At 45.7% G+C, this 19,268-nt stretch overlaps 1 protein-coding gene across 2 annotated transcripts; it reads right to left on the bottom strand.

Moving 5' to 3' along the window:
* Window positions 1-3,133: 3,133 nt before the first annotated feature.
* Window positions 3,134-5,502, bottom strand: LOC149329062 (uncharacterized). 2 transcript variants are annotated; one of them, XM_089562065.1, is made up of 3 exons: window positions 5,491-5,502; window positions 3,448-3,577; window positions 3,134-3,414 (listed from the first exon to the last, which is right to left on the bottom strand). In XM_089562065.1, the coding sequence occupies exons 1-3, from the start codon at window positions 5,500-5,502 to the stop codon at window positions 3,134-3,136; spliced, it is 423 nt and encodes a 140-aa protein (XP_089418191.1). The 2 variants fall into 2 exon arrangements, with proteins under 2 accessions (XP_089418191.1, XP_089418192.1); XM_089562066.1 differs by having other exon boundaries at window positions 3,454-3,577.
* Window positions 5,503-19,268: the final 13,766 nt, after the last annotated feature.

Raw genomic sequence — 19,268 nt, 5'->3', positions numbered from 1 at the left:
CATCCCAATGAATGACTAAATAAACAAATAACAAAGACAAGTGGGGAAAACGCCGAGATTTTGTGCAAATGCTCAAAGTCCTGCCTGCCCTCTATGAACGTCGTCGAGAACGGTGTTCTCTTCAGGAGGTAATGGCCCCAAGTAGAGAATTGATAACAATAGCTTTTCACCACCACTACAACCACCACCTGCAATAGGACACACACGATGTCACGCTATCCGGTTGCTGAATACCAGCGGGAAGTAGAGCGTGAGCGTGCATAATATGTGTAAATGCCACTGCCGTTTCCTTTTTCATGCGTATTACTGTGGTCCACGCATGCGAAACGAAGTTATCATAAATAAAAGCAAAGAAGAGAAAGGTAATTCATCAGCATGCCTAAGTACTGCCTGGAATGTGAGGCTGCTGAGTGACCGTAATCTGCAGTGAAGTAGGAGCACAATCACGAGAGCGGGAACTAGCTGTGTAATCTATTCTTCAGCCCAAGGAAGTTCGACACACGTGCATCATATCTCGTTTTGTTTTAAACCAGATGTTGTGCCAGGGCGTGTGTCTTATTGAAGGAAACAGCGTACCAGACAACGCTCGCACTTGCGAAGTGATTGTAAGCTTACGCGTACCGTTACATTTTCCTTCTTGCGCTCATTGGTCCCGCGGTTGACGCTTGCTCTAAAATAGTAGAAGTCGGGGAAGCGGTAGGTTGCTTTGGAATCCCTGTAACTATTGTTTAATGTTGCATGACTGCATTTATTCAGCTATTTCTAGTGCTGGTTTGCGTAATAGCGCGCATTATGATTTGTTTTGCAGATATCTCACTAATGTTGGTTTTTCATATCGCCGCAACTGCGTTCAGTCACATTATGATTTTAGCAGCACATTACAAATGAATCAATAAATAAAAGAGTAAATAAACAGATAAGTAAATAAATAAATTTGCTAGCGTTCTACATCATCCCCTAAAGCAAGTTTTTTGTCCACCAAGATTGTGTAATCTGGCATAATCACGCAGGAGTCCTGGTATCTAGATCTCCGTAAGAAAGTTTTCTCAGTGCTACACAGAGGCCACGGCAGGATGGCCCGAATGAAAATAATGTCGGAGAGCCAAGTCGGGTTGCCGCAGTTAACGGAGGACATAAAAGATGTGAAATACTGCACTTTGTGCCAATATCCGCAATACCCGCGCCTTCGAGTGTTCTCTTGTTGTCCTGAGGCGTGTCCACGCTTAAGTGTAAGATACTGGATCTTGATTCTGCGGACCGCGGTCAGCAGGAGTTTTTTATGCTCGTGGATGCGAATTCTAGGTCTAAGGAAGTGTCTCTGGTGAGCCCGATGACCAGTGAGAAGACTGTGGAATGAGTGTTTGGTGTCCTCCCGCCACGCAATACAACTATAGATGGTAGAAAATAATAGCGGGCAGATCTCTTTAGGACACTCCAAGGCGTTTGTCTACAGGAGTGGCATTCGCTGCACTAAGTGATCCCCCTACTGTCCTGGGTGACCGTGCGGACCTCTTTGTGCGGGTGATGAAAAAAAAGAGACACATTCAAGCAGATCCTCGATAAGCGCCGGAAAAAGGGTCACTCTATCTGTTACTCCTTATTCAGGTACAGGAATCCTTAAAAAGAGGACACTGGTAAAAAACTGGAAGGGACACAAACTCCGCCTTAAGCGTATGACCCGATAGCGTAGAGGGTTAATTTCCGTGTGTACAGAAGGTCACCCTCTACTTTACATGGCGCAGTGGTGCAGCGGTTAAGCGATGCGCCACTGCCCTGCGATGGCAGCCGCTCCCAGCGGGGGGCCTTGTGCGGCCAAGGTGGCTCTTCCCGAGCGAAAAATCATTAACTGTCATCTGCCACGGTGGGCAGTTTGCGCACTATCCGGTGGGCAGGTTGTCACTAGTCCGCAAGGTCACGTGACCTGGGGGGCCCACCTTCCTCCTAGGTTGCTCTCTGGGGGCCACCTGCCAGCACTATGCTCGTGATTCTTCGCTCCCAACGCCAACGACGAAAACAGCGACTCAATTTTATGTGGTTCGCTTTCCCCCCCAGCACTCAAAGTTTGGTCTTTTTGCATGTACCGGCTAATAACTTTTCGATTATCAAAACTTCCTGAAGTCTTTTAAACGTTTCTGTGGTTCTCCTCAGAGTCTATAGCTTGGCGCTGACTAGAACAACAAACGCGCGACACCTCTTCAGAATAAGGCCAAACGTCGACACGGTAACAGCTTATAGGCTGAAACAGCTGAAACACTGAAACGGTTTAAACGCTGAAAAGATACAATCCTACCTATATGCAATACACATGAGCCATGGACACTACCACCACTTCTTCCTTTTAATCCAAGCTTTGTATTAATGCAGTGATCACAGCGACGCTTTATAGCAGGTTTCCTCCAAAGAGTGCTTGAACATAGCAGCTGGAAAACGAAAAAACTTTCCTAAGAGATTATCTTTCACCTATGAATAATGGTGTACCCTTCCTATGAATAAACAGTAGGAAGTAGCCCTTCTGATTGTCTTCGCTTCCCATGTCGTATGTGGTGCCTGAGGGAAATTATTCATTCAGCGCAAACTAGCTCGGAAGCATCCCATATGTGCACAGGGGCCCCAAAAGTAAAAGGAACTCGCGAGGAGACAAAAACGTTTTTCGTGATGAGATCTACTGAACGATGTCCATGCATACTGTGGGGGCATGAAACACACCCGGTGTGCCAGTGCCTTACTGCTGATGCTCTCCATGAGAGCAGCCCGAATGAAACAGCTGAGTTTTTGCAGAGATTCGCGCTCAGTTCACTTTTCGGCACCTGTCCACCCAAGTCGCTGCATTCTAGGCAAGGCAAATGTCATTCCTATAGAAAGAATCACTGAACTCTACCTAAGATAGAATTATTCATAGACTATTTATTCCAGTCATCCTTGATATCACACGTGAACAAGATGAGTATCTTCAGAGCAATCTTTAGAAGAAACTTGGTGGTGATCGATGCCGAACCGATATTTCCTTCTCCTGAGAAGTTGAGGTGACCGGCTTAAAGCCGTCCGTCGTAGCTGCTCAACGTGCGTTTTCCCACAACGCATCTTCCAGGCTTCTGTAGTGCATGTTCGTGCCGCTTGATGGAGCGAAACAAAGCTAGCCCTTGTAACCAACACCGCCGTGCTTCAGTCCACCTCCTAGTCCACCTCCCAGTCCTCCCCCGTATCCGAGTCCACCGCCGTAGCCGAGTCCTCCACCGTATCCGCCTCCTCCTCCGTAGCCTCCGAGACCGCTGTGGGCTACGATGGCACCTCCTTGCTGCACCTGATCCACATGGTGGATCGTTCTCACGACGAAGACAGGTCCGGCCACAGACCTGGAGAAGCCGGGACCACCGCGCAGTAGTGTGACGCTGCTGCCGACACCAACACCTCCACCTCCGTAGCCCCCACCGAGGCCACCTCCGTAGCCCCCACCGAGGCCCCCTCCGTAGCCACCACCGAGGCCGCCTCCGTAGCCGCCTCCGTAGCTGCCTCCATAGCCTCCTAGACCACCGGCCATGGCGAAAACAACCAGTGCAGAGCCGAGGAGCAAGCTGGCCTGTAAGAATAACAGAACATTGAATTTATAACAGTGGAGAACAACCCTTGATGACTCAGAAATGCGCATTCAAAAGCATCATCTGCGCGACCTCGTCACTCCTACAGCGCTTGAACGGTGAGCGATGAATCGATAATTGCAGGATTACGAACCACACTGGCGACGTGAGCAAGACTGGCGTCTTCCTGGTTGTCATTCTTACATGAATGCAAACACACAATATTTTTGCAGTATCTTGTAGTTACGGTCCGGTCAGGTTTTCTGCTCAGCAACACACAGCTCTTGCGGCGGGCATAAGAAAGCTTATGCGAGCACGCCTGCCTAGCTCACAACTATTATCGAGTTTTATTCCTTTCATTTAACTTAACCTCATCGAGAGCCTTATCCCACTTTTTCTACATCAAGGAAAGAACGCTTGTTTCTATAACCTTAATGTATTTTGTATACTGTAGCAACTTCCACTTGCACTTTGCTCAGTCTACATCAATAAAAACGAAATCTGCGAAAAATGATGAGGACACTAAACAGTTATATTGTTCCTTTGTGCCTCGGATTTGTCTCAGTCCTTTCTCCACCGTCTTACGTTCCTCGAAAAGCCAGTCACTTCTGTAAAGGGCTTCCTGCTTTAGGCAGGCTATAAGCTTGTACATGGAAAAACTAATTCCTACAAATATATTTTGCCGCCGCTTGTAAAGTATATAAAATAGTGGCGTTTCTAAATCGATGTCTTCCGTTTACATACTTATTGATAATTTCATCATATTTCACCCTATATGGAAGTAATGACGCTTTTCCGTGAAGTAAAATCTGCTCTAAGTAAACTGTACCCATACACGAGCCTTGAGTGATTCTAATGCACCAAATGAAACAACATAATAATGAAAATTGCTGCAAAGTTAACTTTGCATCCCAGCCTGTAGCGGATGCACTGCTATTCGATCTGTTCTGAAAGAAACTAGAATCTGAGCTTGTTTTTAAGAGTTCTTGGCGCCAATTCCTCTGATTCAAGTGTGGAAGCTGTTGGTAAGAAGCTGAAGCTGTCCTCCTCAAACTACAGCACAACACTCCTTTCTGCGTGCCCAAACTTTCAGCGCTTTAAAGCGTTTCGCTGATCGGCCAAAGAGTTTTCGTACTTTCTCGTTTCAATACAAATCCATGAGTGAGAAATGACAAATTTAATGAGAGAGCTTTCGCTGCATAATTTCCCTATCGCTTATCTATCGACGGTGAGAACGAATAAGCTTTAAAGGTGCACTGAAAAAGAATTTGAACTCGTATTTTTACCGCTGGAACTCAATCTACACGTTCCTAGTGTTCTTAGAAACTTCGAATTATTGCCCTGTGCGGCCGATTTCCCTCATTTAAATCCGATTAAACGATCAGCTCCCACTTTTTTTTTTTTAATTCCCCGCTGACGGCGAGAAAAGTCAGCCAACCTTTCAACCTGTCCCGTGGTGGCTTGCCGCTCTGCCATCGGCGGAGTGATACGTAGTGATCGGCGAAAACAAAGTGTCCACGCTTATTTTTATTTCCATGGGCCTAATTTGCAGGTATGTAGTCTCTGACTAGATCTATTTGTTCACGGAAACTTAAAACAAAAAAAAAACGAAAGCAAAGCCATCATGCGGCCGCCTGAAAGGCACTCCATGCGATGGTTGACTCCTCCCACCGTCTTCGTGAAAATCCCCCCAAAATAGGTGGGATCCAAGCGTTAATCCGATTTAGATTATAGTAATCAGCCGCACAGGGCAATTATTCGAAGATTCTAAGCATGCTCAGAACTTGTAGATCGAGTTCCCGCGGCAAGAAGACGAGTTCAGATTTCTGTTCAGCGCACCTCTAAGTGTTTTCAGCACATTGCATGCACGATTGAACCCACAGAAGGCAAGCCCTAAAGATAGAATGAGTCATACCAGAGTCTTCATCGCAAAGCTGGGGACCGCTGCGGACTGAGAAAGCTGTCGTGTCCTGGCGGGGCTGGCGGCCCTTTATATACCCCTCAACAGTCCCACTCCTTCTCTCAATTGCCATTACGACGCATGCGCTAACGTGGGAAGTCATTTGCCGTTTCGCGATCTCATTTCGTGGCGAACAATTGGAACGAGAACTGCGGGCTATCTTCCTCAAGTTCCCACTTAAGTGGAGAGGAAGTGCAGGCTTGGCGTAATACGGCCTTGCGGCTGCAAGCTATATCTTCTCACGTCTATCCAAGCGGAAGTCGGGAAGTTCACACCGTTTACTCGGGTCATGTCAGGTTGCGAATCAACGCGCAGTGTGGACTAGTGTCTTTCAGGACGCGCGTAAGTGCAGTTTAAACAGCACACTGCGGTTTCTCTGCGGCTTCTTTTACATTGGTATTTTATACATCAGAAAGAAAAGTTAAGGCTCACGTAGCCCAAGCAATCGCCACTGAGAATCCCACACGAATGACTGTGTTACCCATTGAGCGAGCGCTTTTCATTAAGAGAATAAGCCACCTGCGAAACAAAATGGAAGTTGGTCAGAATTTCACTATAATATTGTAACTTCGCAATATTGGGCCAAACTCCATTACCGCTTTCACACTGTATAACGCTTTCACACTGTATAAACTCCATTACCGCTTTCACACTGTATTGGAAGGTGCTTTCTTTTGCAAAATTTTGCGATAAAAAGGATTTGAATGTCAATTCTATGTTTTTCACAAAACATACAAAACTGTTATGGGGACGGAGGTCCAAAGCAGAAAGCTGAAGTGAGGCCTCCTCTCAATGAACACACATTAAAAAGGAATAGATGAGTCGCCTTACGTAACGGTATTTCTGAACTGTTAGAAGGTTGCGGGGAAAAAAAGTTTGCAGACCTGTGACACCACAAAAACGCAAAAAGAATTAGTGTGGAATTCAAGTACAGTGATTATGTGAAAGTGGTCATAAAGTAGCAGTCTATTCCAGTTTTCTTGTACTGCGCGCTTTCCAGAAGGAGGGAATTCCCGTAGAAGGGAAATTTTCGTTAGTTTAACTTCACTTTGAGACCCCGAACCGTGCCTACACAGTCATACTGACAGATGTTGTAGAGTAATGCAGAAAATGTTGCTGGAATGCGAATTCAAGGAAAGCAAAATATTTCTCGTTCCCTCATTAGGCCAAGCGGTGGTATTAGCTCCAGCTGATAAAATAGGTGTGGGTCCTTATGCATCTGCGCTTATCAATGGACGACTTCGCTGACCAGTTAAAGTACTTTTGTTCCTTCAGTTCGTATCCCTCAAGCCTTTGTCCAAGACTGTCGTCATCATCATCATCCTGACTACGCCCACTAGAACGCAAAGACATCTCTCATGTCTCTCCAATTACCCGAGCTGCTACCATTGTATCCCCGCAAGCTTCTTAATCTCATCCGCCCACCTAACTTTCGGCCGCCCCCTGCTACGCTTGCTTTGTCTTAGCAAGGGGACAAATGTACCCCCTTTTAACACCTAACTTTTGCGCTTCATAGAGAAGTATGCCGTACCTGGTTTGGTATGGTTTATTGGGGTTTAACGTCCCAAAGCGACTCAGGCTTTAAGGGACGCCGTAATGAAGGGCTCCGGAAATTTCGACCACTTGGGGTTCTTTAACGTACGCTGACATCGCACAGCACACGGGCTTCTAGAAATTCGCATCCATCGAAAATCGACCGCCGTGGCCGCCGCCGCGGTGGCTCAGTGGCTATGGTGCTCGGCTGCTGGCCCGAAAGACGCGGGTTGGATCCCGGCCGCGGCGGTTGAATTTCTTTGGAGGAGAAATTCGAGGCCCGTGTACTGTGCGATGTCAGTGCACGTTAAAGAACCCCAGGTGGTCGAAATTTCCGGAGCCCTTCACTACGGCGTCTCTCATAGCCTCAGTCGCTTTGTGACGTTAAACCCCATAAACCAACCAACCAACCGCCGTGGCCGGGACCGAACCCGTGTCTTTCGGGTCAGCAGCCGAGCGCCGTAACCACTAAGACACCGTGGCGGGGCCGTTTTCACTGGGTACCTGGACACTGCGGCATAAATGCTAATGTGCTGATTAGTGTGCTCTTTGTGACATTCGCCTCCAAAACGTATGGTCACAGCAGAAAGGTTCTGCTTTAATCGCGGAACCCAGGGCAAAAGCTAGACAGTGGTAACATTCGCTGCTCAGCTGATGAAGTAACAACATTTTTTGATGAATTTAGATTCAAGTTTCATATCATAATGATAACCGAAACATGGTATAAAACGCAAGAAGAAGTGCTTTGTCTACCAGGCTACAGGAGTTTCTACCTAAACAGACCCTGCAGGCGTGGTGGGGGAGTAATGCAGTTGATATCAGAACAGTTGCCATGCGTAGTGCTCCCCGACTTCACAGCTATTACTCCCGATTACGAGACTCTGACGCTCCAATGCAAGCAATCTATATTTGTCGTTACTTATAGGCCACCAGATGGGAATACTGATCAATTTCTTGCCTACTTAGAAAGGCTGCTGAATTTCGCGTGTTTGAATAAACTGCACATTACCATCGGTGGTGACTGCAACATTAACATGCTTCAGCCTACTCTAAACTCGCAACGTATGTGTCTGCTTCTGGACACTTTTCATTGTTCAACCGTAATAACAGAGCCTACACGCATCACTTGTCACTCCGAAAGTCTTCTTGACATATTCATCACAAATAACCCGGAAGGCTGTATCAAAGCCGGCGTTATAACGGCAGCTCTGGGTGATCATTTGCCTATTTTTATGTTTTGCAAGCCCGGTGAGCTATGTAAAAACTTCGAAAAGCCTTGTGAATCATTTTTAGTTCAAGAAGTTAATGAAAAAACGCTTGAACGTTTCCGAACTGCAGTTGAGGAAATTGACTTTACATCTGCGCTTGAGTGTACTACTGCTGATGATGCCTACGACATTTTCTTGGGTTTGCTTAAACGTGCTTACACAGATTGTTTTAAGTACAAATCTGTCAAAAAGCGCAAAAAATGTCGGAAACCATGGCTCACTGACGAATGTATTAGAATGATTAGTGAAAAAAATGCGATGTATTTTCAGTTCTTGAAAACAAAAGACCCCAATGACTTCATATCATTTAAGAAATACAGAAACAGTGTAACAAAAGTGTTACGCAACTCTAAACACGCTTATTTTGAAAATCTTTTTGGTCGCGTTGCAACTCGGGGAGACGCTCTTTGGCGTGAATTACATAAACTTTTAAATCGCAATACGCACGAAAGTGGAGACCTCGAAATTAGTGTCAATAATCAAAGTTTTAAAGGAAGAAAACTAGCAAATAAGTTTAATGAATACTTTACGACTTTAGCGAACAGTAACCATGATGATAAAGCATTGTCCTACTTGGGTCTACCGAATGCCCACACTGCTTTTTTTGATCCAGTTACTCCAGATGAAGTGTATTCCATTTTTATGTCTTTGAAGAATAGCAAAGCGCGTGATATTGATGGCCTTCTTATCCGCCCCATAAAGTTTGTGCTCGAGCTCCTGGTACCTGCTCTCACACATATTTTCAATACCTGTTTGACTACTGGTGTTTTCCCACAAAAAATGCAGCTAGCCAGAGTCACTGTTCTGTTTAAGTCGGGAGACAAAAATGAGTTTTCGAATTATAGGCCTATTTCTGTGCTGCCTGTCATATCAAAAGGATTGGAAAAAGTCATCTGCAAAAGAGTTGTATCGTTCTGTGATAAGCATTCTATAATATCCATCCAGCAGTTTGGTTTCCGGCAGGGTATGTCAACAGAACTGGCCCTTCTCACACAAAAAGAATTTATTATTAAAGGTTTCGAACAACGAAAATTAACACTAGGCGGCTTTGTAGATTTCTCCAAGGCATTTGACAGAATTAACCACACAACCCTATATTCTAAGCTTGAACATTACGGATTCCGTGGAATACCTCTTGCCCTTTTACAATCATATCTGTCCGCGAGACAACAAAGCGTTTCACTAAAAGAGGAGTCGTCAGCTCTACGCAATATATCTTGTGGAGTGCCCCAAGGTAGTATATTAGGACCCATTCTTTTTACTATCTATATAAATGACATAGTAACAATAAGCAACCAGGCATTCTTTGTAGTCTACGCCGATGACACAAGTTTCTTTATTCAGTCAGAGGACATTAGTGAATTATCGTCTTTAGGTAATATTACATTTAGTAAACTGTTAGAATGGGGTAAAGTAAATTCATTAGAAATAAATACGAAAAAAACCAAGGCTGTCCTATTTCGACCTGTGCAAAAAATTCTTGATTACAGTATTTGTTTAAAGATAGGCCAAGAAAAAATAGATACTGTACATGAGGTGAAAACCTTAGGTGTAGTATTTAATGAACATCTAAATTGGGATGCACATGTAACAAATGTGCTTCGCAACTTGGCCAAGGCCTGTGGTGTTCTGTGCAGACTTCGTTACATTGTCCCACCTAAGATAAAGCTAATGTTATATAATGCCTTATTTACCCCACACATCAATTACTGTAGCCTTGTTTGGGCAACGACATCAAAGGCGAACATACACCGGCTATTTTTAATGCAGAAGAAAGCAATCCGTCACATTGCAGGCTTACCGTATGATGGCCATACAACAGAGCTTTTCTCAACATATAATATAGTCCCTGCTGTACATCTGTACAATTTAAACTTAAGTATGAAGTATAAAATCTCGTTGGCAAAATCCAATACATGCTTTCTCTCGCTGTGCAATCTTAGACAATCTTTGGATGTTCCTTACAACATAAGACACAGAAACATTTGGCTAGTCCCCTTTTCGCGCACAAATAACGGTTTTAATAGATTGGAACATCGCTTGCCAGTATTATTAAACACACTTCAAGACACAGACATGGACATACGAACATCGTCAAGACCCGCACTCGTTAAATATTTTAGGAATTTAACTGTGTGAAGCAATAGATTAAGGACTGGCATTTCCATGTTGTAATTAGAGAAACATTTCTGCATAAATACATTTGTCTGTGTTTCAGATTTCATTTTTGAAGTATGTACATGTTGTATAAATTTTTGTGTATAGAGTTTATATATATGTGTATATATATGTATATATATATATATATATATATATATTATGTGTGTGTGTTGACTCGGTATAATGCTTTCTGGTGTACGCGCGTAAAATATTATTTGATCGTATTTTGTGCTGTAGTGCAAGAATTTCTGCAGAAACTAATCTAATCATTGTGTGTAATTTTTTGTGTGATTTTAAACCCCTGTACGCTGCCATCAAAGGGGGCAAGGGCCTTAGTCAAGCTGCTTAACTAGCAGCTTTTAGTCCTTGCCCTCACATTTTTTCTGTACCAGGATAAATGTGGAATAAATGAATGTGAAAAGAGGTGCCGCGTGCTGCCAGTTTTGACAATTCAAGGACGAGGGATCGCAGCACTACATGCCAAGTGGTTTGAGAGACCAAGCAGTTTACTCAAGTACACAAGCTCCAGAGAAGCAGGCCGATGCTTGCAGCCACCGGCCCCGCCGTGGTGGCTTAGTGGCTACGGCGCTCGGCTGCTGACCCGAAAGACGCGGGTTCGATCCCGGCCGCGGCGGCTAGAATTTCTTTGGAGGAGAAATTCTAGAGGCCCTGTACTGTGCAATGTCAGTGCACGTTAAAGAACCCCAGGTGGTCGAAATTTCTGGAGCCCTTCACTACGGCGTCTCTCATAGCCTCAGTCGCTTTGGGACGTTAAACCCCAATAACCCAAACCCAAACCCTTTCAGCCACCTATGATTTCACCAAAAGCGTCAAACTGGCTCGACCGAAACAAAGAGAAATAAATCAACTGCGAACAAACAGCAGGAAAACAGAGCTAGAAGCCCGTATCTAAGCCAGGAGACAGTGGGCGCTTTTGTTTTTCAGTCCCGGACTGTCCGGGACTACTTGCGGACTCGAGTCCGGTATTTGTTTTTCTCGGGCAGCCCGAAAGCTCCGCCTACCTGCCTGCATCGCCATAGCAACGCGTTCGTTTTTAGCCTATGGCAGTCCGCGGGCTGTTTCGGGCTGCTGAGAAGGCAGCAGACGATAGCTGCGCGCCGCGCTGGCAGCCATATTGAGTTAGACTCCGTGTGCATTTTGAGTATTTTTCATGTTCCTGGAGGTCGATATTATGCGTTAAACCTTCACATGAGCTCCGTAGCTGCTCTCTGAGCCATCGCAATACTTTTTGTTCTTGCATCTTCGTTTATTTTCTTGAAATCCACCGCGCACGGACGCGCGTTCGAAGCTGCGAGCGCGTATTGTTTGCTCGTGTCGTCAAGAGGTTCTCGTTCGCTTGTTTTGCGACATGCTGTCTGTACGCTTACCTCAAAGCATCGCAGGTGAACCACTCGTATACTGGAGCAGCTATAGAGCTTGTTGTCAACATTTTTTCGAAGGCTTTCGTCTATCTGCCTCTCCGCAACGAGTTGGGCTACTTTTTGCGAACTTCGCCGCAAGCAGTAGCGGCGAGCATACCTCCGAAGCTGAGTTCTGTAATGCACCTACGCTAAGCTGACAGTACAGTCTTTAAATCGACTCAGTATCATGATCGAGCGCACGGCGTTGCTTCGGCGTTGCTTCGGCGTCGTGGTGGCCGTGGCTTGCATCGTCTGCTAGCAGATGACAGCGTTCTTGTACGGTAACCGAGGGGGAGCCCGGCTCTGGCGGCGAGTTCGAAAGCAGCCTATGGCAAGTAGGTCATGTGACCATGACGCTTTTCCTGTCCGAGCGGAAGCCTAGACCTGCCAGCAAGTAGTCCGGGACTGGAAAAACAAATGCGGCCAGTGAGGCAGTAGGGGCGATAAGAGCGGAGCACGCAAGTGAATTCAAGGAGAGGGCTGAGTCAGGCTGGTTGGTTCATGTTGAATGGTACGGCAAAACAGCGCTGACGGACGGGACGGACGATGTGTTTGTCTCATCTTCTTCCGTCCCGTCCGTCAGCGCTGTTTTGCCGTACCATTCAACGCAAGTGAAGCCCTGGTTGTTCCGTTGCGACCACCCCACGCCGAACCAACTTTCGCGTCCCGAAAATGCCGATGATCAAGCTGCCAGCGGGACACACAGCAAAGGTCTAAAAGCGCCATCACGCTCCGTGGAAGCCGTCGACGACAGCACGGCAAGAGAAACAATGGTAAACGCCGAGGAAGTCCTTGTGCTTCCTAGCGTGTTTTCTTGCGAGAAATGTCGCCGCCGCTACACTGTAAATCTTTAAAAAGTGGGTAGAAATGTAACAATGAAAATTCGTACTGGTGCATCGGTTTCTATTGTGACCGAAACCGCTCATCAGATTGGCAAGTTGGGCTAATTGGTGGGTGTTAACCTTAGAAACGGGGTCACTGCGCTAGAAAACACGGACAGTTTCTGTTGCTCGTATTTGTTTGCGCTGTTACCCAATTTCCATAGCGTTTATAAGATGCGCTGACCAACCCTAGTTTCAATCATTTTACGTGTGAAATAAGATCTTACGGAAGCGTCCCTATAAACACTATATAAAAGATAGATAGCTTTTTCGAACATAAAGCCAAGCAGTTGCCCTGCCTTGTATTGTACGCACTTCATAAAGGTGTTAGAATTGGTCGTTATGGCGGGCTTCAACGGAAGCTTTTAATTTAGATTTGATGAGCGCCTGAATCATCAGTGGCCACAATGTAGCAGGTACTCGCAAGCGTTTCAGACAGCACTAGGATGAATAAATAGCATTCCAGTTCCATGCTGTTGTCGGAAGGCTAAAGAGCACTTGTCTTCTCTGAGCGAACCAATCACGCTAATCCACGCTGAAGCAAGCCAGTTGCAATCGTTGGCACAATTATGAGAGGTAGTTCCAGTCCAACAGACTGAGTGAGGGACCGATTTAGTAGCGGTTTCTGCAGCCGACGACAAAGTCAGAATATGCGGCTTTTAAAATGACTGCAAATCCGCGCCACACAACCTGCTATTAATTTTTGACACTAATTAAGCACATAAGGTTAAATGTGTGCAAGTGTTTCATTACGCGGGATCCTTCAACTGAGTACCAACAGCCACAATTACCCAGGGTTCATAGTGGCGTGTCACGGTGAATATGCATGTCAGCTTGTTTAGATACATTCAACTTGCGTACGGCATAAAACGGCCTGCTCAGTTTTTTGGGTGCTAAATAGTCTTTTGAAAGGCTTGGATCTGACGTCCCCAAGTTTTGATATTGCTCTCGAAGCAGGGAAAACGTTGGAAAAGGGCTTTGAAAAGCATCAAAGAGTGCTGACAAAGTTTGAAGGACGAGGAACTGAACTAAAATATGATGAATGTAGGTTCTTTGTGACATCTGTCACGCATCGCAGTATGGTGTAGACGCGGCATTCTCTAAATAAATAGGTCCGGTTGAAAGGCCATTCATATTCGCGCCGAAAATTCAGCAAACTCTCCTATTTTTTTCACCGCTGTTCACTTTCCTTTAGCAAAGATTACGTAACCTATGGATATCGCATAGTGACGTACTTCCAGCCTCGTCCGTGCCAGAGATGGATCAGTGTTGCATGACGTGCATCCGGGCAGGATGGAAATATTCTCGATAACTTGGGCCAGTTTTTGCCAATCGCGACAAGAAGTGTGTCTGTTGTGATAGAGCTGGCAGACGGGTTGGTGTAAAAGAGTACGCCTGCATTTTGAGTATCGTCATTAAAGGGATACTAAAGGGGGGTATCAAAACAGGCAAAACGGATAGGGTATTCCTGGAAAACACTACCGACGTTTTTTTTTCTTTTTGCTGCATGGAACGGTGCATGCGTTGCTGATAAAATTGCGAACGAAAGTCCTGGACCACTTCCAGATTTACACTGTCTGCCAAAAATAAATGCGCTTTGTCATTTCTAAGATGCACTTGCAGTGGAACTCTCCGCGTAATAAGAGGCGCCACTTTCGAACAGCGGAAATGGAGCCGGAAACTAGAAATGTACAGGCCGCCTCAGCCCTTCTACTTTACCTCCCCCTCCCCCCCCCCCCCCTCCCTCCCCTCAGCGAACGCCACGTGCCGCATCGCGTGCGGCTGCGTGTCGTTGCAACTCATGCGTACGGTAGAAATAGCTCCCGTGGGTGCGAAAGAAAATGCGTGAAGTTATCGAGGGCACACGCAGACTACAAAAAAAAACTGCTGACCGGCCTCAGACATGCTTAACCAGACGACGATAATTCGAGCGTATGGCCTTAGGTGCATTGCGTGCTGTCGTGAAGTGTACTCGTAAGCTTCGAGGGATCCTGAAAATCATGGCAGACGCGGTCACGTTGTAACGTATTTCAACTAAGTGAAAAATTGCACAGGAACTGCTCATCAGATGGTGCTTTGTGCTATCTTTTATCGCAGTTTTGTCGACCAACTACGCTTTAGGTACGATTGGAGATGACCTTTGTAATGGACTTTGCTGTACTCGTTGCGATTCCTACGTCCGTAATGTGCTTCCTGTGAGTTTTATGCGGAAAAAATCAGGGTACGTTCTGCGCACATGTAGCCTGACGCTTGTTGTCTGTAGTGGCTGACAAGTGTCCTCAATGTGATGCTGCGCCAGACCAGTGTGACGAAAAGCACCTGCTGTGGACTTGCCCGGCGACACCTTCCGTGAGACGACGCTTTCTAAAGAAGGTAGGTAGGCCTGCGATGGGACGTTGCAGGCGACTATCGCAAGTGGACTCATAATAATTGCTTTCTCGCGAACTTTTGCCACTTTTTAAGCGAGGCTTGTTCACACTCCTTCTTATAACTTTCTTTCCCTTTGACATTATGCCTAATGGCAAACATCTCGAATAGAAAAAAAGACCTATAAATTTTAGCATACATCAGTTGGCTGGACGTTTTCCTTGCCAAAAAGCGTGTACCTTTAATACCAATTTAGCTGGATATTACATCGTATGCTACAGCTTCAAATTCGCCCTAGAGAACGAGCACTCGAATCAAAGGCGCTAAAACCCGGCCTTCGATGCCATCACCGCACTCATTGCTACATGGCAGCCAGCGCCGTAAACTTATTTCTTTCCTAAGCCAAATGAGGGGTGAAGGTGCTTAGGTGTGGGGCTTCTCAAATATGTTTCATCATATCCCAGCCTACCCGCCTTTCCATGGCGTTGAAAGCATCCGCTCGTATCGCACTTCCCACATTTTTGCGCATTTGCATCAGCTTGTACCGAAAACAATAAAACTTGTACTTTGCAGTTTCAAAATGCCCACAGCCTGCACAAAGTTGTCGATTCGACGGCAGCAGGGATAAAGAAACCACTTAGCAGGCCTTGCACCAAGCGCACACAGCGTGAATGCCGTTGAGCTCTTGCGGTTCTGAACTTCACGTGTACAACGGCCACACGTATCCTGGGAAGAAAGAAAGCGATACGAAAGGTTCAACGCTCGTTTTTGCGTCTAGCCTTTCATTCATCCCGCTGTCTGTTTGCCCTGTTTTAATAAGTCGCTTCGCAATCATGGATATGCTCACCACACTGCTTTTCTCGTATTTCGACGGTTTTTTCCATTGGTGGTGAAATAGCGTCCCCGGAAAGAACGCACCAATACGTCACCAGTCGAAGCGGTACCAATCTTTTTGCCTCGGGTCCACCTGTTCTTTGCTTTTTTCTGTCTTGTGTCCTACAAAAGCTTTGTTTCGTTTAATATGACCAATTTTCAACGACGTGACGCTAACCTACCGTCTAGCCTGACTAAGTATTTCCCTTTTGTGTCCCCTTATGGTTGCTTGTAGATGGGGAATTGGATTTAAAGTGAGTGAAAGTGTTTATGACGGCCATGGCAAAGAGTAAAAAGACCTTTAAAAAGCTGCGTTGCGTGTATGCCCTATCTGAATTGCCACAATAAACGGTGACAAAGAATGATCCGCAGTTTTATTCTGTCTATTTTGAGACGTTTTTGACATACCATCCATCTCGCACTGAAGTGCAGTGCATTCTGTGCATACCATGACGAAAGACGTGCCCAAATATACCTTTGCCAAGCACTCGAAAGGAAAGACAAAATCTAGCAAGCACTCTATCAGTTCTGCTTCAGGCAGACACTACACCCGTGACGAGAAACGAAACACAAGCGCAATAGTTTCTCTCACTGACTTCTCAAAGGATGATGAGTGCACTCCACCCTGACTAAGAGCAAAGACTAAAAGCAAAATTAGGATCATATCAAGAAGTCGGCAAACATAACCCGCGAATCCAGTAGATAGCGAAGTCGCTGTCGGCGGCCTGTTGAAGAGCCTCCTGTCAGGTAACGACGAACGGAAAGTAGGCAAAAAAAGATGCCCAGGCTTATTAGCTTGGTTAAGCCAAGAATGCGTTGCATATTGCGCGGTCTTTTTGCGCGAGGTATTGCTTGGCGGCACTCGATTTTATCAGCAGCTTTTCCTCCGTGACGTATGGATGGATGGATGTATAGGAGCGCCCCCTGTGAAACGGGGCGGTGGCAACCGCCACCATGCTCGGCCGTTCTTCTCTTTCTTTTTTTTGTTTTCCTTTATTTTGTTTTTTTTTTATTTTTTGTTTTTCTCTTTTTTTCTTTTTACTGTGTTTGCAATTCTCACCAAGAATCGCCATCATCTTTACCTACGGTTTTTCCTCCGGCTGTCGTGACGTCACGTCACGTGGTTAGGTGGCTGCCCGGCCGCGCCCAAGTGCTGAACTGAGTGATTGCAATATGCTACGCATAAAAATCTAAGCCAGTGAGCCCCGGCCCTTACTTGGTTCGTGTATAAAATGAAGAACGTTACCTTTACGTCGTTTAACAGCGTCCTTTTCAGGTGAATGCGATGTTGACTACGCGGCCATCCCCGACAGGTATCCTCCGAGCAACGAGCTTCCCATTGCACCTTCCAAACATACCGCACTACGCACACCGAAAGACACAGGCGCTGCATTAGAAGACAGCTCTTAGGCCCAACCCAAATCGTTGTCCCCGACCTTGCCCATTCTGGCTCGGTCACCTCCGATTTCTTAACACCAGAATCTGAAGCTCCAGATTCTCCCAGCAACCAGTCCTCGGCCCCCATATTGCTACCTATCTTAGTGACAACTCAATCATTGTACTCTGTATTGTCAGTCCACGTTAAAGAACCCCAGGTGGTCGAAATTTCCACAGCCCTTCACTACGACGTCCCCCATAGCCTGAATCGCCCTGGGATGTTAAACCCCAATAAACCAACCAATATTTAAGGGAAGGAAGCTTTGTGTCATTGCTGTGAAAGCGTGCTGCCTTATGAAGTCACTGGTCAGGCTGTTAACGCTGTAAACAGCACTCGCGCTTCGCCTTTAATGTTATTTCTGTTATCACCACTGGCTGAATAAGCACTGTCGTCTAGGCGCTGTCCAGTTATCTGTTGTACCACTTGAATATATAACACGTTTCGAAAATCCACACACAATTTACCCACATGACTATTGCTGTCCAGGGACAATGCGAGCAAATGAACCTAAATGGATACGTTACGTTCCAATGCATTTTACAAGACCCGCCAGTAATCCTAAATGAAATGAAACGCAGATCCAAAAATTCCTTCATGTAAGCAGAATTAACGCGTCCGATCGAGTGCACGCTGATATTCGAGAAATCGAACGATGTTTTTCTCGCAGTACAAGATCGGCTTTCTTAGTCACAGCCATGAACAGGTCAACCCTTCGACTGTCATCTGGCAATTTTTCATTTAGTAAAACTCTTGTTTGGGCTAGATGCTTCATGATGAAATTCCTGTAGTTTGTATGCCTTTTATGTCCCCATTTATGGCGCCGCCTTCATTTCACTTTCAATTAGTAAGGTTGTAAAAGCATGGCAACAGAAAAGTTCGCAAGTGATTGGACCTATCCTGTAAGATACACGCTTGAAACGCTGTCTGGACGCAGTCGTAAAGGTATTGACAATTACGCTTTCCACAACGTTTTCATGTCTACTGGTTGTGGACGAACAAAAGTACTAGGATTCAAGTTTTCATCTCTGTACAATTTTGAGCTGCGATACGCCATTATGGTTCCTGGTAAACTTGCGGAAATAAACTGTTCAGCTACACCAACAATCGTAGCTTGTCGCTGTAGTTGTGAACAAAAGCTCTGGCAGAAAAAGGCTCTAAATCACGAAAGCATTTGTTGGGCGAGTTGGTGTTTTCGATGATCCATAACTACAGCGCAAACGACAGGACAGAGATGAAGAAGGGACACCACACACGCGCTGTGTGATGTCCCTTCTTCATCTCTGTCCTGTCGTTTGCGCGGTAGTTATGGATCTCTAAATCACGCCTTAAAGTTCTCGGGATGCGCTTTCGCCTATCGCTGCTGAAGGTTATTTTTGTAAGCGTAACTGACGAAAATTTTAGAATAATCACATTTTTTTCTTGTATTTTAAGACTTTTAGCTGTTCCCTTGCATTAAGCTACAACAGGCAGGCCAGAAAGTGGGAAAGACACTTGCAAGCGAGAGCTAGGTGTCGATGATATACGTTTTCTTCACTCTTGTGTGGACTGAAAAAGACAGAAAATGTATTGGCAAAAGACGGTCCTGCACAGGGCCACCGTGAAAGCATCCGTTTCCAATATTGCGCCGATTACTTGTGCTAATTGGGTTTGAACAACTGCCGGTGGCACTTTGCGTGCACCCACAATGGGAGGATTCCATTTGGTTGGCTTCACGCGGCAAATAATAAACAAGATGGAAAATAGGTTCATCATGGTTTTACAGACAGATTACAACCAAAAACTTCAAAAGTAT

This window comes from Amblyomma mixtum, chromosome 9, assembly GCF_055824585.1.
Source record: "Amblyomma mixtum isolate Tamu chromosome 9, ASM5582458v1, whole genome shotgun sequence".
NCBI lineage: Eukaryota > Metazoa > Arthropoda > Arachnida > Ixodida > Ixodidae > Amblyomma > Amblyomma mixtum.
Note: the sequence above shows the minus strand (reverse complement) of the source record. Positions and strands in the feature narration are given on the sequence as shown.

Excerpts from the sequence above, each read along its gene's own strand:
- LOC149329062 (XM_089562065.1), bottom strand. Across the intron at positions 3,415-3,447 it reads CGGAGGGGGCCTCGGTGGGG|GTGGAGGTGTTGGTGTCGGC; the intron begins GCTACGGAGGTG and ends GGGGCTACGGAG.